Here is a 23,293-nt window from a genome sequence, read left to right on the forward strand (position 1 = left end):
TTTACGTTTGCCATACACTACATAGTTTACATAATAAGATAAGCATGGGTGAATATTAAAGTAGTAATATTTTAACTCCATATCGTATTGAATGTTAAATATGTAATAGAAGTCCTCGTAGGTTTATTTCACACATTTATAAAATATACATGATTACGGTGCTAAATATGTATACTGTATATGTGAGTGTAAATAAAGTGTTCATTAGCTTTTTTTAATGGGTCACACAGCTAGCTAGTGAATAAGTAATGCAGAATAAAGCTCTTCACATTTAGACTGAGCATGTATCCAAACGAATTATTTTCATAGTATTGGTTCCTCTCTTATGTAAGTCTGACATTCTCTCGACTTACAGAATATCTAATTAGATAAGCAGCATATTTGAAGGCTTGCCAGGCGTGCTCCCAGTTGGTGGGAAGACACGCGCTGCTAACCAAAGTGTCAGTTTCCATCCGTTGTTCTCCCTCCTGTACTAACAGATCCGTCTTAATTAGCTGCAAGAATGTTGTCTGTTTCTTATTTCTAACTGCCAAGACACAACGACAAAGCCGTCCCTGGTTATTTTAAGCAAGATGGAGAGAAATATAGTCATGGGACACTGAAGACAGAGAACAGAAATAGCATTTGTCAGTATGTTTTTATCACTTCCAATGAAGTTTAAAATGTTCAATTTATCTTGGTGAATGAATTACCACAGTAAAATGTGTAGAGGCTCTTAGACCTTTAGTAGGTATGCTAAGTGCAGATAACTACCAATATTTTTCACCAAGACATTGTCCTTTTTCGAGGGGGGTTTAGGGATAGGGTTAAAATGGCATGAAGGGTTAGGGTGGGGGATAGGAGCTAGTGCTAGTTTTAGGGGCTAAAGTTAAGATTAGGTTTCAGCTTAGTTTATTTGTGTTCATTTCTGATAACAATACAAGCATTAAATAAAGTTCACTTATGAAACAATAGTATTGTTTTTACAATGCAATAATATTAGGTTTGAAGAAGGTTCACTATGTTGTTCTGAAATATGTAATAATTTCATTTTGTGAATTTTGTAACTGTCATTGTACTGTCATCTTCGATGGTATTTGTTGTGTGAACTAGAGTCGATCCTTCATCATTTTGCATTTTTGGCATTGATGCATCATGCAACAGAACCAAAACTTCACGAGAAGCATTACTGTGTAATTTTTGTTCATAACATTTTGTTCAATGTTCATAATGAATGTTCACCAACAATTCGCAAAAAAGTCTCGAAGACTAGAACTGATACCTGTAGCCCAAACTTAAGACGGACAACAATCCTGCGGGGCATTTAAGAGACCATGACCACACACCGCAAGGCTCAACTTTCCTACTAGAGGGTAGACAAAGTCACCTATCATCATACGCATGCATGAGCAGTCTATCAATTATTTATTTGTTGCTTGTATGTATATGCTCTGGAGGTTAGTAAGAGCGGTTCAACTTTCATCGAATACTGCTGCATCGGAAGCACAGCAGTGCCTCAGGCTTTCATTGTAAATAAATACATAGTAGTACAAGGAGCAGGTTGCATCCTCTGTGGCATTAGCATGAGAGTAGAGTTCCTCCTAGCAGTGTATGCGTGCTAATGGCTTTGCCTTAAGGATATTGTTTTAACACTAATACATCAGCAGCCCACCCCCTGTTTGTGGTAGGATGCAATATCGTGACAGAATTAATTCGAACAGAGGGCCTGGAAAAACATGACAACCGGAGGGAGCTTTATACCATAATGTAAAGGCTACATGATTTTCTACACTTAACATAATTAATTTGAAGGTGGAGATCCCTGTAGTAACAATAATTAGGCTATATAGCCTACCCATTTAATTAAGATTCAACCCCTTTTTTCCAACCACTTGTTATTGAAAGGAAGACTGTTTTCTTTATGCTTTTAACAAAATGTTAGCTTACAAGATGTATTGTTGCAAGTATAGTAGCCTATTGCAAGTCGTGGTATTTTGTAGCATTGGATTTGTAGCATTTTGACACAGCTTTTTTGGTAGAGCTTTATGTACTAATTAGACAATCCCAATTTCACAAATTTGCAACTTTGGAGAAATGGCTACAATCTGGGTTTGGAAACAACTTGCCTTCATTCCTGTCCCAAATCATCCCTTCTACCCCTCTGCCTTCCTACGCAGAGTTCTGATTGGATCAAACTTGATAGTGTTGTGGAAAAGAGACGGCTCTCTTCAGAAGGATTCTCAAAAAAGACTGAGACAGAAAATCTTTCGAGGCAACGTGACTTGGTGGTTTATTCAGCAACGCAGATGCAGCATACATACACGGCAGGTTCAAAAGGCACCCACATTTCCTTGGACATTTCATTATATAGAAAGATATGAGGCACAATCCCCCGCCCTGCCTGATATAATGACATAACCTTCTAGAACATTCTAGAAGGTTGTTTAACCAGTTCCTATCCACCCCACAACTGCGTGCGCATCCTCTGGCTCTTAAAGTGTTGATCAACTTCTCTCTTACTGGAAAAGCCCCCTCTACTTCACTTCCCATGTTCTCGCTTCATCTCAACCCCAGTTCACCCCAACATGCTTAACCAGTTCCTACATCCTCCATCTCTCTCGGTTCTGACAGAACCTACCACTTCGGATGCATGACTTCGGCCCCTTGGGAGTATTGTTCAGCTCAATTTCACCATACCAGCTGTAACCCATTCGGACCCCCTCCCTTATCTAAGACAGGAGCATCCTGTTGATGAGTCTAGCACAACCATTGTTACATAATAACAGCCCATTCCACTCACACATTACTTTCCCATACTACATTTACATTTAGTCATTTAGCAGACGCTCTTATCCAGAGCGACTTACAGTAAGTACAGGGACATTTCCCCTGAGGCAAGTAGGGTGAAGTGCCTTGCCCAAGGACACAACGTCATTTGACACAGCCAGGAATCGAACCAACAACCTTCCGATTACTAGCCCGATTCCCTAACCACTCAGCCACCTGACTCCCTTTAAGTTTGCCAAACCAATTCCCCCATCATACTTTTCTCCTGTTATGGTCAAATCCAGTTTAAAGTGGAGTTTATTAACTGCGCATATAGTCAGCCATTTTAGGCCAATAAAAGGACAAGCTAGAATCATTGCTACCCCTCTAACACATGTGAAATGTACGACCTTCACAGATGAATACAGCAGAGGGCTTTGCATCCCACTGGACTGATCTTGTGAAGGGACATAAACACCTGACTCATTCAATCTTGTTGGACCAGGTGTGTTCATAGAGCAGCTCTGAATAGGGACAGAACAGGGAACATGACCAGGGGCAGTAATCTAGCTGCGTAGCTCAATATCAGGTTGTAAGCCTTAGTGCACACAAATAATATATTGAAGAAGAAAAGTGAGTCTTTGGATGCACAAAAGGCAGAATGGGATGTTATTAATGGAACACATTAAAGGAGCCTTACGTAAGAGAGTAATTTCCGGATGGGCAGCCATTGCTGGCACAGAGGGGGCTGAGTGTCACATTTCAGCAGGGTCCAGAGTGCCTGCCTCTGTCCAGTGTAGCAATAGAACTACAAACTAACCCTATTGCCATATTAAATGCTGCCTCCTGGGTTTGGCAGGGTGACCTCTACAGACAATTACTGTGGGGCTTAACGTAATGTGCGATGTGAGTTGGGTTGAGTTAGAAACAGGAGATCACATTTCTATTATCATCACAACGGCCACACACACACAGGCTTATGCTTACTCACGCACTAGCCCTTTCTCTTTGTCAGCGGCAGGGTCGGACTGGCGGTCAGGAGATTTCCCAAACGGCCGGTCAAACGGCCGCGGCATAATGCAAAAATATATATATACAATAACAATACCCGGTCGTGGGCCGGTCTGCGTTTCAAAGTCCCAGGACGTTCATCAGCAGCGATGCTGGTTATACACATTAGGGTAGACGCTGACAACGCAACAGTTGAAGCTGGCTAATTTCTTTTCACAATACGATTTACTTTACTTACAATAATATAGTATGACATCATGGAAGTAGAGTATGACATCATGGAAGTACAGTATGACATCATGGAAGTACAGTATGACATCGTGGAAGATGACATGTTCCCACTTGAGATTTACATCATTTAGAGTAACAGTCAGTACAGGGACATTCCCCCCGAGGCAAGTAGGGTGAAGCGCCTTGCCCAAGGACACAACGTCATTTTTCACGGCCTGGAATTGAACCGGCAACCTTCTGATTAATGACCTGTAGGTCTTCTACATGTTCTCTCTTCCCAACAATCACCCTTTGGCACTCGGCCAGGGTTAAGGTGATCCATAGTTCAGAATATAGTATGCATATAATCAATCACATGTAGCTACGTAGCAACAACTCCCAATTACCTGCTATTGATTTGAATTATGCTAATAAATAAACCACAAGCAGCCTCCATAACCAACTATCACCATGCAATTACAATTTTTTTGTACATATTCCATGGACAAGTTCAAGAACGTAATACATGGAATAATAATCACATTCATTAATATTTGAAGATCTCAAATATGAAAAATATGCTCCATATGAAGAATAATTAATATGAAAACGTGAGATTTGGTGATCACTGTGTTCTTCTCCATTATAAAATCACATGTCAGGGCACTTGAGATTAAATTCTTCCAAAGCTCCCCCTGCAGTCTCCACATGTAGTGAGTGGGTTCTCACGCTGTTCTCACTGCCCTGTGTGAAGCTCTCTTTCCAGCACCTGGTAGTGAGGCAAGTGTATGCCTCAAATACTTGCTTGCCTGTGAATTGGACTGTACAGCAATGCAGTCAGTCGGCTTAGTTTCCAATAGAAATTACCCCTAATTAGGCCCCCTCATGTCGTCCACATGGGTGCCTGAGGGTAAATGTGTGGGTGGAGAGATAGGGTCCTTTGGGGATTCAGAAGTGAAGCCAGAGACTTTGTGTCTGTGGAGGTTTTCCTGTCACTAGTGGACGTCATTAGGGAGCAGGCGATATCCTGGTCCGTTTCTTTGCTCCTCTCATCTGGGGGATGTGGTCGGCTTCACGTCATCAGGACCTCAATGAAATGGATATGTGACTGAGGATGTAATGGGGTTGGCGTTTTATGTATGTGTGTGTGTTTGTGTATGGCTCTGAGCTGCTGTCAGCAGTAATGCTCATCTTGGAGAAAAGTCAACTGATTTGCCTCCCTGTCTCTGCTGTTTGTTCACCCGCTCCTTGACATGCAGGCTTTGTTTTGTACACACCATTGCACGCCACACCACACAAGTGTGTGTGTGCATATACTCATGAGACAAGATGACTGATACCACTGCTAAACAGGTGTTTGTATGACCCCTCCATTCACACGCACACTGAAACACAACACAAACAAATACACTCCCTCTCTCATCTTCTTTAAACTCTTACCAATCTTTCCCATCTCTCCACATATTTTCATTTTCTTTCTTTCTTTTCTTATCTCTCTCTTTCTATCCTTGTGTCTTCACCTGAGGTGTATTTTATGTATTCTTTTGTCATTTGCCTGACTGGCAGTGAACAGAGGACAGCTTGGCTGGGACTGTCACACTGGGGCTGTGAGCATGCACTCTAAGGCTGACAGCGCCAGAGAACTGGGGCATTTTCCCCTTCTCACGTCCATCCCCTGCGCTCGTCTCCATCTCAAGCCTGCCACTGCGATTAGAAGACAAGAGGCTTGAGAGGAGAGGGAGAGTGACATACGAAGACATCAAAAAGCTGACCACTCTAGCTAGCATATTTGCACAATGATCTGAAACATCTCTCTCTGCACTGAGCGGATCCCTGATAAATATATTAATTGTCTTATATGATAGAAAAGATAGTATGAGATTTTTAAGGTAGCCTATGTCCTGAATTTATGGATTACACAGATTACAGCAAAAATTAAGTACTAGCTAAATTTAGAATAGCCCTTTTTTTATCACATACCCATCCCCTTCTGAAGCTCTCCAGCGACGTTTGTTTGTGCTATTTGTGTCAGCTAGCTAGCAGAGTTAGCTAGCAGAGTTGAAGAATAACTCACGCAGACCACAGTGATAAACTCATTACTGTAGGCTACCCGGTCCGGTAGAAAATGTGCCGTGTCCCGGTGCTTGTGGGCTGCACAATAACAATCTAAATGTACATATACCATATATATGGTTAGGATGTGCAACATGTATATACGATACATGTTGGTACTTTCAATGTAACGTTTGAGTGCAAGAAAACACAGGTGTGCAAGGCAATACATATTAGATTATGTCTATGGTTACTCCATTGCATGACCGGAGCACAATATTCAAAGTGTTCGGTCGTATGTGCCACTATTCATTCATCCCTCATATTAATCAGTCTCATGCTGTGTCCCTAACACTGTAAACTTCAATGTCACAGCCCTTTAAAAAGACAACTGTGACTGTCACCCAGGGATTTCAGACTTGCTCCCTTTGTACCTTTTTGTACTCTTTCCCTCTTTGAAAGGTTTTCTCCTCTTGACTTGTCACGCTTTACGACTCTTGAGGATCCCCTGGTTTCCTCAGAGGGCTTTTGATAGGTATCTACTGTTAACCACTGCCCTCTCCTGGAGATGACATTTGATTTATCTATGTTATCTGTGTATCTTTATCTCTTTTGACTTCAGATGTAAAGAGTTTAGAGAGAAAGAAATTCTGCAAAACCCCACACTACTACCAAACTATTCCAATGTAATGTTATGTTAAAGTAGTGCACTGATTCTGTAGGGTCCAACTTTATCTATTTAGGACCTTTATATGTTGTTGTCCAGCACACCTTTGCACGCATATGCGCAAACACACACATACACACACTATCCAGTGAATGCACACTGACAGATTTCCACCCACATAAACCTGGACCAACACACATATATTTCTACTTCCTGGCCCTAGGTGCCATTTAGTGTATCCAGACTTCAGTAAGATTTGCCCAGCTCCTATCAGTCACTAAGGGTCCCTCGGCACAAGAGGGGCTGCTGCCATCTCTCGCCTGAGTGCCACTAATGGCTGGAGGAAAGTGGGATGAAGGCCTTCTTTTCATGGCACATCCACAGCCATAATGACGACTGGCGTCTGATGGATTACCCAGGCTCATTCTGCGACGACTTTCCTCCCTCCTTGATTCTCCACTGCTTCCCTCTTTTTGTGTTGTTTCGATGGTCGCTCTCATCAAATGCCATTAGCTGGAATACTGCTCATTATTCCCCTGTAATAATCAGTCAAGATATATTTCCAGGTGTCCACCACAAGAGAATGCATTGAGTGATTCGTATTTTTTGCAATAAAATCTTGGTCACACGTATTGCGACATAGATCATATAAAATCTTTGGAGCCATAAGCATGAGTCAGGGTTACAAACAGGTGTAAGATATAATGATGACCCCTATTCTTTCCCCCCATGATTATTAAGCAAATACTGTAGCAGAGGCATGGGGAACATGCTAAAATACTGTAGCAGAGGCATGGGGAACATGCTAAAATACTGTAGCAGAGGCATGGGGAACATGCTAAAATACTGTAGCAGAGGCATGGGGAGCATGCTAAAATACTGTAGCAGAGGCATGGGGAACATGCTAAAATACTGTAGCAGAGGCATGGGGAGCATGCTAAAATACTGTAGCAGAGGCATGGGGAGCATGCTAAAATACTGTAGCAGAGGCATGGGGAGCATGCTAAAATACTGTAGCAGAGGCATGGGGAACATGCTAAAATACTGTAGCAGAGGCATGGGGAGCATGCTAAAATACTGTAGCAGAGGCATGGGGAACATGCTAAAATACTGTAGCAGAGGCATGGGGAGCATGCTAAAATACTGTAGCAGAGGCATGGGGAACATGCTAAAATACTGTAGCAGAGGCATGGGGAACATGCTAAAATACTGTAGCAGAGGCATGGGGAACATGCTAAAATACTGTAGCAGAGGCATGGGGAGCATGCTAAAATACTGTAGCAGAGGCATGGGGAACATGCTAAAATACTGTAGCAGAGGCATGGGGAACATGCTAAAATACTGTAGCAGAGGCATGGGGAACATGCTAAAATACTGTAGCAGAGGCATGGGGAACATGCTAAAATACTGTAGCAGAGGCATGGGGAGCATGCTAAAATACTGTAGCAGAGGCATGGGGAGCATGCTAAAATACTGTAGCAGAGGCATGGGGAACATGCTAAAATACTGTATCAGAGGCATGGGGAACATGCTAAAATACTGTAGCAGAGGCATGGGGAACATGCTAAAATACTGTAGCAGAGGCATGGGGAGCATGCTAAAATACTGTAGCAGAGGCATGGGGAACATGCTAAAATACTGTAGAAGAGGCATGGGGAACATGCTAAAATACTGTAGCAGAGGCATGGGGAGCATGCTAAAATACTGTAGCCGAGGCATGGGGAGCATGCTAAAATACTGTAGCAGAGGCATGGGGAGCATGCTAAAATACTGTAGCAGAGGCATGGGGAACATGCTCAAATACTGTAGCAGAGGCATGGGGAACATGCTAAAATACTGTAGCAGAGGCATGGGGAACATGCTAAAATTCCATGTCCCTGTTACACATCTAAAAAACCATCAGTCAGATAAATGGCAGACACAACCAAGCGTCAAGGCATTTTACTGATTAGAATCGTTCTCAAAATGATCATGGAAGAGAGACAGAGAAGAGGGACATCTGTGTTTAGCGTCTCAGTGTGGGGTCTGGGGACTAAGCTCATGCTGTGTTTCGACTGTAAAATGTGTGTTCTGGGCCCGTGTCAGTGAACAGTCTCTGTAACAAGGACAGAAATGCATATCTGTTACCCGAGACGAGAGGAAAGGAAGCTTGTCCCTTCAGAGAGCAGCGACCACCCTCAACTGTATTTACATTCAGGGAGGCCCTCGGCAGCCTTTAACTCCTGTGTGCTCATCTACAGTAAACTGCTCTGTCTGCCTGGGATTCTCTGTTTTGGTTTGACTTTCCCTGGGCGTAAACAGAAAAAGAGGGGGCTGTCTACTTAATTGTGGTGGTAATTTATCGCCTGACTTGCTAATTAAATCCTGTCTCCAGCCAGGCTTGAACCAAAGTGGCCTCCCGACATCCGCAATGTGGAAGAGTAGTTTCCCCAGGCCTGCGAGCCATGAAACAGGGCCGATGGAGATGAAGAGTAAGAGAAGCAGGGCAGATAAAGGGAGAACGTGCAAAATGGACATTAGAAATAAGTGCAAGATGGTAAGCAGAGGGGATACATGCTGCAGCAGTGCATCCTCAGGGAGCATCCAGGCAACATCACGCCCGCAGGAGGAGCCTTGAGGTACACAAGTCCAAGCAGCACGCACAGGCTTTCCATTAGCTCAGCTGTCTGGAATAGAAGCCCCTCAACTGGGACCAGGAGAGGGTTGTTATTGTAGACATTTACTGTCAATTGTCACACAATTGCAGTCTTTGTCCGTGTGTTATGGTTTCACACATTGTACATATTTAGACTAGATGGAAAATCACATGTTTGTTTGTGTTTATTTGGGAGGTGACAGTGTGAAATGTGGGTACATATGTGTGCATGCATGTATCTCCCTGTATTTTCAAAGACACAGTATGTAATTGCCTTTATAACAAGTATAATTTGAAATTAAATCTTAAATTATAGCAACTCAGCTAAATACTTGCAATTATTACAATCATGCATGTATTGTATTTGTTACATTTAATTATTTACAAATGTTCGGTGTAATGCGATATAGGTGAGGTGTGTGTTCATATAGCTACAGGCAAAATGACAGTGTGTTAGTCTGAAAGTTGTCACCAACACAGCAACAGCTGTGATGTTTCTAGAACATAATTAAAAAGATGCCTCAGGAGCACCACTTGAATTCATTAAGTCTCAGTCACAGTTGTCATGCAAGTCCATTTTTAGGACGCTCACATGGTGATGTAGAAAAACAATTATTGCAGGTAAACAAACTTAAAAGCACTGTGCTGTATTTCACGAGATCATGGCAGATCATGCAGACACAAAATGTAATGCAACCGCAGTAAAAGGACACACCATAACGTGTTGTCTGGTGTCATACAGCAGTTTTTTCCAGCTCTTTTAAAATGTCTGTCACATAGGCTACCAGATCTGCAGTACGCTACGGTAGTGTCCTTACAACTTAAGATTATGGAGATCGACAAAAAACTGATCCCAAGGTTGAGCAACCACACAGGAAGTGACCTAGTGGCCATCTATTACGATCAATACCACTATGTGCTCATGTGCATGTTTGGTCTGTTGTCTCTGTAGCTGGAATATGAATCCCCTATCCTTACTAGACATGACTTGTTACTCTAGGTGTCCTGTGGCTCAGTAAGACAGGGACTGTGGGCGGTGGAGGCCAGCCTCTAGCTCCCCGGCTGCTGTGATGAACAGGTCAGGACACATATGGAGACACACCAAGGACCAGGAGTTAGGATGGCCCCCTCACTGTCTTCGCAGAGTGGGCCTCACATGTCACGACCAGCTGAGTGAAAGTGACATGATCTGAGGGGGAGGGGTCATAATGACCTACTGCCTCCTGTGTCCAAACAACCCTGGGAGTGTGAAGGATGTAAAAGGTTAGGGTAAATTGAACTTGGCATGTTTTGATAGTATCATTTTGTTTACAGCCCTTACTGCCGATATGTATATGTCACATCCTGAAAACAAAGCTGGAAAGAACACGTGGACGAAATCTCCACAAAATCTGAAATTTGACCTCAAGATGGAATACAGTATTTAGGGCATACTCTTTGATGTTTGTATTTGTATTTATGGGCACACCAGTCACACCACCAGATGAAATTCTAGCGCATAGAGCCGACAACCTTTTATTAAGGATTACCGATTCTGGTGGACTTTTCTGCTGCATATGAAGACACACCAAGGGTGTGTACTATCAGTGAGGCTAGGGTGCATTTAGGCTACATAGTTGAACAACCCTAGGTGACACATGGTAGGGTAGAGATGACCATTCTCAAGGGTTAGCATTTGTCCCATTATACATTTACATTACATTTAGTCATTTAGCAGACGCTCTTATCCAGAGCGACTTACAGTAAGTACAGGGACATTCCCCCGAGGCAAGTAGGGTGAAGTGCCTTGCCCAAGGACACAACGTCATTTGACACGGCCGGGAATCGAACCGGCGACTTTCTGATTACTAGCTCGATTCCCTAACCGCTCAGCCACCTGACTCCCTCTTATAACAGTGCCACCATGTGTTCAAATGGACAACTTTTTCAGAGGGTGTGGCCTTGAAAACTGCAGAACCGCAGAATAGAAGTCTCAAGTCCAGTAAGTCATTCTAGCGAATGTCTACTCTCTCAAACAGTACGCTTCCTTATCCACAACATTGTAAGATGTCACTTTGAGCAAGGCTCACCATCCACCAGCCTCCTAAACCCTTTTAAGTTGCTTTACGCAAACAAAACACGTTAAGCCTTGTGGACAAGAAGCTTTGGATCGTTATGCCACTTTCCAGAGATGGGAAGTACTTCAGTAGAGTTTTCTGGTATCATTACTTTACTATGAATTTTTCTGACTACTTTTTACTTTCACTCCTTACATTTTTCACACAAATATCTGTACTTTCCTACTTCTTACATTTTCAAGCCAGACTTGTTACTTTAGTTTTATTCTGTATTTGGTGGCATGTTCTCTCTCTCCTCTCACTGTGTTTTTTTCTTCATACATTACCTTACATAGTAATGGCTACTTTTTACTTAGCCTGTATGTCAGAGCCCACACTTCTTTACTTTAACTTGAGTGAAACAGTGTAGTCAGTACATCCTTCACTCAACTTCTACCAGAAGTTGAGTGAAGGATGTGTGTACTTTTGCCCTCTCTGCCACGTTCAAGGGTTTATTGTTAGTACCTTTTGCAATATGTGCAACATACTTTTGACGTGATTGGCTGTGATCTTGCAAAATCCTGGGTACCTGGGTTGAAATTCTGTGCACATCTCCCTACCTCCAGAATAAAAGTAGGTTATTTGCTTAGATGGCCCCCAATGGATGCCATGATGGTTCACATCTGGAATGTGCACACCCGGGCCAAATGCCACTGTTGCTACAGCTCACTGGACGCTGCTGCTCGTCCTCCTACTGTGTAGGTCTGGACGTTTACTGTCAATGTGGCAAGGAGGTTTCAGAACTTTTTGTTTTTATCTTCTTAAAATGGCTAGCATTGTTTTATTTCGAGCTTTCAGATCTAGCCATGTGTCTGGAACCCGTGCCTATCTGGGGCCTTGTGTCAGTGGGTGCAGTATTTGGTATCACTCACCCAATATGTCATGCTCCCCATGCAATAGAAACATTTGTTATCATAATTACAGCATTGAGATGTATTACTATTCCCTGTGTTGGTCATAGAGAAAGGGAATGTCGCCACCTGGTGACACATTTGACGCAACATTGGTGACCGGTAGTGACGCGATGATGGTAATGTGTAGCGGAAACTACTGCAGCTTTTGTTTTGATTAGGGAAATCATCAGCTAGCAATCGTTTTCTAGATTTGTTCATAAAGGATTACATCACAGGTTAGTGTGTTTGCGTATTTGTATGCTTTTAATAGACAGTGTATACGAATTGGATTCCATTTCCATATCAGTCCCACGTTTTAGGTTTCATGCAAGTTAGCTGAATCCTATAGCTTGAAAGCTAGCTAGCTGCACAGAGCCAGAGACTAGGTTAGCATTGCAGTACTGTATTCATTATTTACTTAGGCTACACGTTGCGTCTTAGAGACTGTTAAATGTAGACTGCGCTTGAATGCAATTTATAGCCACATGATTTAGGTAGATAGTTACAAAGGAATTATGTAGAGCTAACGCTAGCTAACTGGATTTGACAGCAGTAGTTTGCCAGCTGTCTAGTCAAGATTAGCCACACCCTGATGTTTTATGAAAATGTTTACTGTTGAATTGAGAACATTAAGTACAGCTATGTAGCTATGTGAACTGGCACAGAAAGAACAATGGATGGAGCAGAGTAGGTCTAGTTACATCAAACATGTTGCGCTATGCATACACACGGTGAAATTACAATATTGAATTATTGAAATTACATTCTTACTTTTAGCAAACTCATGGAATATGTATTTCCACAACATCCAAGCTCACAATTTTCCTTTGCGGAAAGTTTACATATAATATATATTTGTATATCAATAATATTGATATGCTATACTATCGAGAAGGAACGGTAAATGAACCATTATGTCTGTCTTTGTAGACCGGCTCTAAAAAAGCAATTTCCGAAAGTCTGAAAGATGTCTATCTCAGAAATAGCTATTGTTAACCCACTTCTCAGTGAACCCTGTAGAAAGGCGGTTGACTGGTCGGTGGTGGTGAAACCACATTGGTGCAAGACAGGTCCTATGTGGAGCACGCGTGGTCCAGCAGAGAGCGATATAACACTACAAAAACTCTGCATGCGATCTGCTTTTTGGGTGGTCTTTGCTACGAACTGTGTGTGCTACTTATGTGTGCTACTATGAAATAGGCAAATAGTTTAATGTACATATTATTTGATAAGAATGTACAATGCCATTTATCGTCTGTAGTCATTGGGCCTCGTCATTGATTAATTGTATACTAGACTACTATTTAGATTATTTGCCTAAATTGGCATACTGTTGACAAAAATGGGTCACAGTTTTTATTAGGCTTCCATAAAAATATTTAAACTGAATGCCTGTTCCGATAAGCTTTCCAAGGCCATAGCTATTCTATTTTGTCCATTGAGCATTTGGTTAATTTTAACCACCTCACCCAATTAATTACATCAAGGGCCTAGTGTTTGTTCAACCTGGCTTGGTCTTATCTGACAATATCTTGACAATTCCCAAGCCTCCGAAACTGATTGCTGTGAGACTTTTCTATGAGCGGAAACATTTTCTAGCCAAGACATTTATTGGGCCAAAAAAAGGGTTGGTGCAGGAGAGAAAACAAACAGTTTGGTGTGTTGAGGAGTAATCAATGAGACAGTCTGTGCACCATTTCCTTCCGAAGCATCCCCACCGGTATTTGTGCAATTCCTCACCCCAGACCCTCTCTGAATGGTTTCTCTGTTGAACAGTCTATGTGGCTACATGTCATTTCCTTTAGGCCTAGCAACATTGACCCTATGCCATTGATAAAGTGAAGCCAAAATGTTCTGATATTTGTATTGCCGCCACCTAAGCATGTTCCTGTTTTGTTGTCATAGTCTGAGGAGACATGGAGGAGCAGACAGGCTCACCTGGAGGGAACACTGACAACAGCAGCCAGAGAAATGGAGATGAGGTAAGATGACACCTCGAGCTTCTCCTTGAAGATGATGAAGAAGAGGCTCTCCTTTGCAAGGAAAGAGTCCACTGTACTGGGTAATCAGAATAGAAGTGCACCTCAATGATCTGTCAGCATTTAAAAATAGTTCTGACCTGTACTCACTGTTCTGATCGGATGTCAGAAGTCCAGACGAGGCAGCTGGACTAAGGGAAGGAAGAGGAAGAAGCCTGTGAAGGACAGCAACGCCCCCAAGGCTCCCCTGACCGGCTATGTTCGCTTCATGAATGACCGCAGGGAACAGCTGAGGGCAGACAGGCCCGATGTTCCCTTCCCAGAGATCACCCGGATGCTGGGCAACGAGTGGAGCAAACTGCCCCCCGAGGACAAGCAGGTGAGTCCAGCCCCACTGGGGTTTTGTAATCCAAGGGCCACACCACCCATCTGTCTCACTGCTGGTCTGTCTCACCACCCGTCTGTCTCACTGCCCGTCTGTCTCACTGCCCGTCTGTCTCACCACCTGTCTGTCTCACCACCCATCTGTCTCACCGCCCGTCTGTCTCACCGCCCGTCTGTTTCACCGCCCGTCTGTCTCACCGCCCGTCTGTCTCACCGCCCGTCTGTTTCACCGCCCGTCTGTCTCACCGCCCGTCTGTCTCACCACCTGTCTGTCTCACCGCCGTCTGTTTCACCGCCCGTCTGTCTCACCGCCCGTCTGTCTCACCGCCTGTCTGTCTCACCGCCCGTCTGTCTCACTGCCCGTCTGTCTCACCGCCCGCCCGTCTCACTGCCCGTTTCTCCTGTGGTACAGCATTACTTAGACGAGGCAGAGAGGGATAAGGAACGCTATATGCGGGAGCTGGAGAAATACCAGAAGACAGAGGCCTACAAGCACTTCACCAGGAAGGTCCAGGAGAAACAGAAGGGCAAGAGGCATCGTGGAGGTAAACACCACTCAAAACTTGGAAAGGAAGGTTTTCATTGCTGTATACCAGAGTAAGAAAACCCTCAGGACTGATCAGTTGGGTTTGGGCTATTTTACTCTGCAATCCACTATATGTGGTCTCAGCGACATGCATAGGGGGATTTGAACCTGTTAACTCTTGAGCTACAGTCAAATGCTCTACAGCTGAGCTGTGCCCATCCCCCATGTGTAGTATGATACACAGCTTTAGCTGCTGTTTGGCCTTTTGAAGACGTTTGACTGAAAGCATCAATAATTCGGAGGAGCTAGAACACCTTTGACTGTAAACTGGAGGTGCACATCACTAACCTGTTAGTGATGTGCACTAACAGGTTAGAGAGAAATGACACATTTATTGGATAGATATAGCCTACCACTGGCTGTCATTGATATTTCCTTAAGACTTTCCTCCCTGATAACTCCTCCTTTATAGGTTCAAGATGTAGCAAGACGCATGCTGGGTGGAGGAAGCATGAATCATCTCCTGTCCTGTCTTATTCTGTTCTTTCCTTACAGATGGTGGTCACCAGGTAGCCAGTGAGTCTCTTCACGAGGTCAGTTAACCCTTCCGTGCCCAGGTTGTCCTGAACCACACACATTTATCAATGAGCTTGCAACCAACTTCCAGTTTGTTGTTGCATTAGTATTTATGGCAGATACTTCTAGTGGCACAGACAGTGAATGTGTTTCATTTAAAAAATACCTTTTGTACTCAATTTTCGACTGAGTGTTAAACTCACTAATTTAAAAATATGTAACGGGACTTCTGTCTCAGTATGAAGCCAGTACACTTACCAAGCATGTTTCCTCCATAGAAAGAGTATGCCTAATACATCCCAATGTCATCCAGTTTAAACTTTGGCATGCTTTTACGATCGTAAATGATGAACCCAATGACAGTCTTTTTTATCACATAAGAGCTCAACTAAAGGCTTGGCCATCATTGGTTGCTGGACGTGAAGTCAAGCGGCACTAAAGCTAGATTAAGCTGCTTTGGCTCCCTCTTTATATTAGGCATCCAAACCCATCGCTTCTGGTAAGTGTTTAATTCATTTTTGATGAAGTAAAGCGATGTGATTATAGGGTTCTAGTGTAAATCTCCCTGAATTTTCAAGCAGGGAGGGTGAAAGTCAAGGTGACTTAGCCGTATTAAGCGATCCTTGAATCCTGTTGCTGTGTAGGGGGTAGCATTAGGACCACATACTACCCCCTGGAGCACAGTACCAAGCGACTCTAACATCCAACTCACTGTCAATTGAAACGGGTCACTAAGGGGTGGATTACATTGCACGCTTTAATCTTTAGTACTAGAGCGGCCTATTGCAACTTTCTATTCTGCGTGCAAACCGCCCTTTGTTGTAGCATCAGGTTAATCATTGTAGTAGATGATCATCTTACCTGCTTTGAGGTAAGGATGGCATCATTTTTAGCTCTGGCCAGGGTATCAACCCCTGCCTGCTACCTCCCACATCCAAGATTAATGACCCCTCTCTTGGTTGTCATTAGTCCACATCACACACACACTCTAAGCTTGAGTAAAAATGTCCGTTCATGTCCCAGTGCCCCATGCCTTTCTGTAAGAGCTGATGATGGGCCCTGTCACAGCAGTGTTATACTGGTTACAGCACGTTCCACTGGGTTTGATCTGATTTTACACTGTCTTTTCCTCTCTTTGTCCATTCTGTTTCTTACTTTGAACCTGACCAGAAGGACACAGATGGGAAAGAGCGGTCTGTGTTTGACATTCCCATCTTCACTGAGGAGTTTCTCAACCACAGCAAAGGTACCAAACAGTCTTTCATGGTAGTTTATTGCATTCAGTTTCAACCATCTTAGTTTTGCTGTACTGTAACAGTTAAATCAACCCCATAGTACTTTAGTTAGCACCTCTACTTCATCCTAAAATAGTATACTTCAAAGTTTAGCTGAGTGCGCCTTGCTCTTGTGAATCATTGATAGCCTCAGCAAGCGCTGCTTCCTCCCATCTCTGTCTGTAAGCAAGTGTCCGTCTGACTGTAGTGTTTCTGTTGGCCTGCAGCGCGTGAGTCGGACTGTAGTGTTTCTGTTGGCCTGCAGCTTCTGACTGTAGTGTTTCTGTTGGCCTGCAGCGTGTGAGTCTGACTGTAGTGTTTCTGTTGGCCTGCAGCTTCTGACTGTAGTGTTTCTGTTGGCCTGCAGCTTCTGACTGTAGTGTTTCTGTTGGCCTGCAGCGCGCGAGGCGGAGATGCGCCAGCTCCGCAAGACTAACATGGAGTACGAGGAGCGCAACGCCGCCTTGCAGAAGCATGTGGAGAGCATGCGTGGCGCCGTGGAGCGTCTGGAGGGCGACGTGATGCAGGAGAGGGGCCGCAACGGCCTCCTACAACAGCACCTGGAGACCTTGCGCCAGGCGTTGACCTCCAGTTTCTCCTCAGTGGCTCTGCCTGGTGAGATGCACACTAACACGTCAACAGACACCTACCCACACTGCTGCATATACAAACATCACTTTCAAAATTGTGATATTACACTTTAAAAACTACAATGTATAGGTTACTCACCAATAGCACTGTGGTATGATTAAAAACAAAGAACAGAAAAAAGGTTACCCCTTCAGGTCACCGTTGTGCTGATGCTGTGTTTTCGCCTGCAGGCAGTGGGGAGACCCCCACCCTGGACACCATTGACTCCTACATGAAGCGGCTCCACAGCCTCATCCTCGCTCACCCCCAGGAGCACGACCACCTCATCAGCACGGTCAGGGACGTGGTTAACCGTCTGGACAGGTAATGTTTCTGAGGCCTCAGAGGCTGTTTGTGTCAAACCTGCTGTGGTCATTGCATCACCGGTTGTTAGTCAATGTTCCCAATGCTTTTTTGCACTATATTGCTTTGGGTTGGAAACAAAAAGGTGTTCAAACAATTAAGGCTTGGTTAAACTGGCCTACTCCGAATCAACTCGTAACAAAAAAAAAGGTAGAGAATACCAGAGGCCAAGGAAACGTACTAATCTTAATAATAAAAAGGAATACATCTTAAAATCCATGTGATGATTTTCTCGTCTAGGTAAAAATCTAAGACATATTTGGATTCGTGGGATTGTTGATCTGTGTGGAGGCCATGCGTAATGCCAACTGAGAACACAAGCATTATTCCATCACTGACACTTCTGGTCCAAGAGGAAACTGTCACTTGTTCGCTTTTTTTTAAGCCTTTTATGAACGTGGTTAAGTGTTGACTATTTATTGTCTTTTTTTACAACAATTTTTTTATCTGTCTACAATCTTTTATATAGCTGTAGTTGATGGTTTTGTATGACTATGGAATCCTATATTTGTTCCATCCAAATATATGACACGATAATGTCATCCATTCCAGCACACAGTAGTATGCTGGTGTGTTGAAGTCTGAATTTATTTATTTTAAGCCAAGATTTTTGTTGTATTCTTTAGTCATCTTTACATGTCTTGTGTAGTTGTATGTCATTAAGGCACTTGTGTATTCCTCAATTAACCTAATTCAACCTCATTTCAAACAATAACCTTATTAACCTGATTGTAATTGGGTTAAAATTATTGAACCTAATTTAAAAAATGTTGTGCCAGTCCATAAATGTTTTGTTAAAGTTGTGAGTAAAACAACTGTTGTCTTCAATTAATAAAAATGTTGATCAACATTCAGTATGTTGACACACACACTAAAGTACAGTGCACCTCTCTTCTTTGCTGATGTTTTTAAAATATAATTGATTTATATATAAAACTGTCAAGTTATGCATGACATACTATAGATTATTTCTGTGTTAGAAGAGTTTGAAGTAATGATTAATAACTTAATTCAAACAAATATAAAAGTACTATTTTCGATCTGACAAATGCATGAATAATTTCAGATTTACAGAAAAATTGGCTTTTATGACCTTTAGCCTTTTGGGTAATTTTCTCCACTTCCAAAATGTGTTTGTATATATTGTTGCTTCAGATTCCATTTGTCATGCGACTGGTCTAAATTATTCCACAGGGTATTTTTCTGTAATAATTTTGATGACTGTCTATAGCAAGTATGGCAGAAAAGGAGATCCCCCTACTGTGCAACATCAAACTATAACAGCCTTACGCAGCTTGAAGAGAATGCCCCCTGACTATTATCAGCAGGTGGTGTCATCATCTTGTGACATCGCACAGCATGCAAAGAGGTTCTTTGAACAAGCTAGTTTAAAGATACCACATTGCTTGATCAAATTGAACTGCATTGCTAATCCTTTCTAATACCATCACTGTTTGACTTTGTGCTAGGTCACAGTGCTATACTGCCCAATTACTAACAAAGCTCTGAGTCAAAAGAGATCAGGCGATGGCTCATTGTGTAGCATGATTTGCATTATGTTTGAGAATGGCGTTGAACTGCATTTCTCTGCACTGTGTCCACAAACGTGCAACCATGTTGTGCAGAAATATACTTGTAAAACATGATAGGTTAGCAGTGTATTGAAAAGTCAGTTCTGGATGGTAATTTCTTTCTTCTCACTGATGACATTTTAAGAGGTACCTAAGCTAAATCTTCAATAATCAATTAAATCATTTCTTATTCCATCCTTTCACTTCTTAAATCAAACACTTTACTCCTGTTACAATAGTTGTTTTGGCTACTCTGATGGTCAATGAGTCGTCTGAGATGTTGATGGACCACTGGACTACTTCCTGTTTTGGTTTACCGATGCTGATTTCCTCCTTGCCAGCTCACTTCCTGTCCACAATGGTCTGTGCGTGCCCTGGAACCAACCCAGCTCTCACCATCCCAGGTGCTCCTTTTCTAATGTTTCCTTAGGAGTTTGTTCCTCTTATAAACTCAAGTCCAGGTCAAGTCCAGTCAGGCTTCCAGTTCTTTGGTTCTTTTTAGAATACTGCTCTTGCGTAATCCGCTATCCACACTTAAAACTGGAATCCCAATGTTACAGTAATGGCCTACATAAAACCACAATAGACATTCTCCAACCAGTATATTATTCACTGCCTATTAGACCTATACACTGCAACTATACAAGAAACGCCATTTAGTGATAATTACCTGTCAGTAACTAGTCACTCACTGTCTGAAGTCTCGTCATGGGGGTCATGTGACCGGCTACCCGCGCTAGTATGAGTAGGGAAAACCTCTCCTACTGTTATCCATTCCAATCGTTTGGATATTGAATGGCATTAATTGCTCTACAGCACATCCTAGTAGCAGGCATAATGTACCATTTTGCTCACCTGGACTGGAGAAGCCGGCTGTGCTCTGTTTTGCTCCTAGCTTCAGGCCTGACTTAGCCTGGTCCTAACCAGACTCTTGTACATTTCATTTGTACAAAGAGTCTGGCCTCGCTCCATTGACAAGCGTTGACTTTCTTGTAGGCGGGTACTCTGTTGAAGTTTAAAACTATTGGATCTGCCCAGAGCCACTCTGATCTGCCATAACCAATCGCTAGCGTTCGCCTTAGCCAATTCCTTCACCACTACTGTAACAGAGCTAGCTGTAGTAGCTGGAAAATCAAACTGTCCCCGAGCCCCGTGGGGAGGAGGGCCACAACATCATGGCCACCAACAAAACTCAGCAAAACTTGTTCTTGCTCCGGCTTTAGCTTATGGATATTCGGCAGCGTTGCCACAACGGACCGAATGGCTTCGCTCGCATCTTTCTCCGCCGCCATTACGGAAAGACAACACAAACTACCGCACGACATCAACGTCATCGTTCTCAGCCACTCCCTCTGTTCGCTGATTGGCCGGTAGAAAATTAACCGGAGACATCTGACTTGCGTACCTCATGGCCAGACCTAGTACAGAAGCTAAATCAAAATTGAGCGGAAGTACGTAGGAGGACAGAGCCAGGCTAGGCCTGACCATAGACATGTCTATGGGCCTGACCCCCCGGACCGTAAGTAACTTGGACAGCTGAGTTAACTAGAGCTACTGCTGTTTAGTATATTGCTATAGCTAACCAGTACGAAATTATTATACAGGGTGTTGATATCACAGCCTGGAAACATAGCTGGCTACATAAGAAATTATCACCATGGCCTGTGCATGTGGCGTTTATGCAGCTGTCTTTTTGCAGTGTTGGCTAGCTATCTCCCAGAAACTAACGAGTTACTTAACAAAACTGATGTTTTACTAAAGGTAATCACGCGCAGGTTCTTCAATTATGCCTAAACGGAAGATAAAAGCAACGCAATCGGGACCAAGACGAACATTTGTCTATGTAGTGCAAATTTACTAGTTAGGGTGGGAAAATAATAAACATGAGATAATATAGGTTGTGCAGAGGCAAACACACCCAATAATTGGTTAAATTAGCTATAGAACCTGGTATTGTTTTGTGCCCAAAATATTCCCCTCCTGAAAAAAAGTAGGCTACACATAGGCACACAAATTACTCACTCAAGTACAATGACAAACTTCCCCACCAATGCCCCCAAATTTCCCCCGCTTGCTTGCTTCCTTAACCTGCTTCCTGTTGCTGCTGCAAGATTAGGTTTTTAATGGCTGAATTATAAGTGGTTTGGAAGACAGACAGGAAAGATACTGGTTTCCCGAGGAGAGTCATGGATCCTGAGCCATAGCAGGAATGAGTGAGTCAGAGGGGAAGCATCATATGCTGAGCTAGCAAATAGCAACTAGCTTCATTAGAACACAACATGAACGAGTCTAGTGAAGGATTTTGACTAGCCTACTTCTCAAAAGTATGCCCCTTTAAATATACAGCATGTGTAACAAATATTTGTGTTGTTCTTAATACACATTAATATTAATGCTTTGACAATTTTTGAAAAAGGAATGAACCGTTATTCATTATTTATTCTTCCCTCACGTTCTACCGCTAGACAAACTAGCCTACTCTGCTGACCCAGTCAGATTTAGCATCACATCAACTGTGAATCACCCCTCCTGCTAATCTTCGGGGAAGACACTGCTTTGAAGCATTTTCAGTGTTTGTGATGAAATGCACTTTCTACTATGATAGATGTGTTACATTTAGATTTTCATCAGCGTTAGAAGCCTGCATCAGCAGCAGGCAGGTTCCTGCTTACTCAGTAGCTTTACACAAACACAGTCACAACTTTTGCATTGAGCTTGATTGCATTGTTGATGAGAAATCATCATCGATTGACTAGACTATATGCATAAATAACATGAAACTGCAATTCTCCAAGTCAGTTGTTGCTCTACTACAGAATGCTCAAAAGAGCAATTTGAAGTAGTTTTTTTACTTATGTTGGTAGGAGTTTTCACTTTGAAATGCAGAATATTTTAAAATCGGTTTCATGTTGGTTTTCCAACGACTGAGGAAGACATGAATTACACAGGTGTACATTCCTACGTATTTATTTATCTTTAAGCAAAACATATTTGTAAAGGAGGGTACAAATGACTGAAGCTTAACCTTCATCTTGTGCTCCCCCAAGCTGAAACCTTTTGGGTCTGGGGATCGAGCAAGGCGGAAAGAATGCGAGGAATGTGTAAAAACACGAGTCATTCCTACACCTCACCGTCAACTCCCGACTCTCACCTCCTCTACCCAATACCAATGTTCCGGAATTCGTTCTCCATATGCTGTTGAGATTAATTTGTGTTTAGCTCCAATGAACGAGTACAAAAAGTATTTAAATTACTGTCACCAAAACACATCGTACAAAATACATTTTCGCAACACATTCCTCCTCAATAGTCTTACCCTTAGATTATAAATGATTTATTAACGCATGATTAAAAGTCATATCAGCCCTATGTACTGATGAGGTGATAATGAGTAATTTTTTTTTTTTAAGAGAGGCCGTGTAGGACTGAAATGATAGTAAAACGCAACTTGTCTGCCTCACCGTTTTTAGTAGATTTTCATAGGGAATATTCGTCATTGATTGTTTCAATATTTGAATTAAAGGGTCATATCATATTTTTAGTTACGGTAAATGAATCCCCGTAGTAGATTTACTCAGAGCCACAGAAAAATATCTCTATTCTCTCCTATGGCTGTGGATTAACTGGATTCACTGTTTTGTGCGCGTGCATTTCTTATACTGTCGGCTCGAGCCCGCCTCT

General features: G+C 42.8%; 1 protein-coding gene and 1 long non-coding RNA gene across 5 annotated transcripts; one reads left to right on the forward strand and one right to left on the reverse strand.

Annotated features, from left to right (window-relative positions):
* Positions 1-11,383: 11,383 nt before the first annotated feature.
* Positions 11,384-18,926, forward strand: hmg20a (high mobility group 20A). Of its 4 annotated transcripts, XM_062462757.1 has the most exons (9): positions 12,394-12,545; positions 14,215-14,291; positions 14,458-14,667; positions 15,085-15,217; positions 15,754-15,791; positions 16,945-17,020; positions 17,448-17,663; positions 17,870-18,002; positions 18,282-18,926. In XM_062462757.1, exons 2-9 carry the CDS (start codon positions 14,226-14,228, stop codon positions 18,283-18,285), a joined length of 876 nt encoding a protein of 291 aa, XP_062318741.1. In that variant the 5' UTR covers positions 12,394-12,545; positions 14,215-14,225; the 3' UTR covers positions 18,286-18,926. The 4 variants fall into 4 exon arrangements, with proteins under 4 accessions (XP_062318742.1, XP_062318741.1, XP_062318740.1 ...); XM_062462758.1 differs by lacking the exons at positions 12,394-12,545; positions 18,282-18,926 and adding an exon at positions 11,384-11,518 and having other exon boundaries at positions 17,870-18,006; XM_062462756.1 differs by lacking the exon at positions 18,282-18,926 and having other exon boundaries at positions 17,870-18,006.
* On the reverse strand, positions 17,906-21,358 carry LOC134021683 (uncharacterized). The gene is made up of 3 exons (XR_009930541.1): positions 21,122-21,358; positions 20,468-20,519; positions 17,906-18,044 (listed from the first exon to the last, which is right to left on the reverse strand). It is a non-coding gene; the product is annotated as an uncharacterized LOC134021683 (long non-coding RNA).
* Between the last annotated feature and the right edge of the window lie 1,935 nt (positions 21,359-23,293).

Source organism: Osmerus eperlanus, chromosome 5, assembly GCF_963692335.1.
Source record: "Osmerus eperlanus chromosome 5, fOsmEpe2.1, whole genome shotgun sequence".
Taxonomy (NCBI): domain Eukaryota; kingdom Metazoa; phylum Chordata; class Actinopteri; order Osmeriformes; family Osmeridae; genus Osmerus; species Osmerus eperlanus.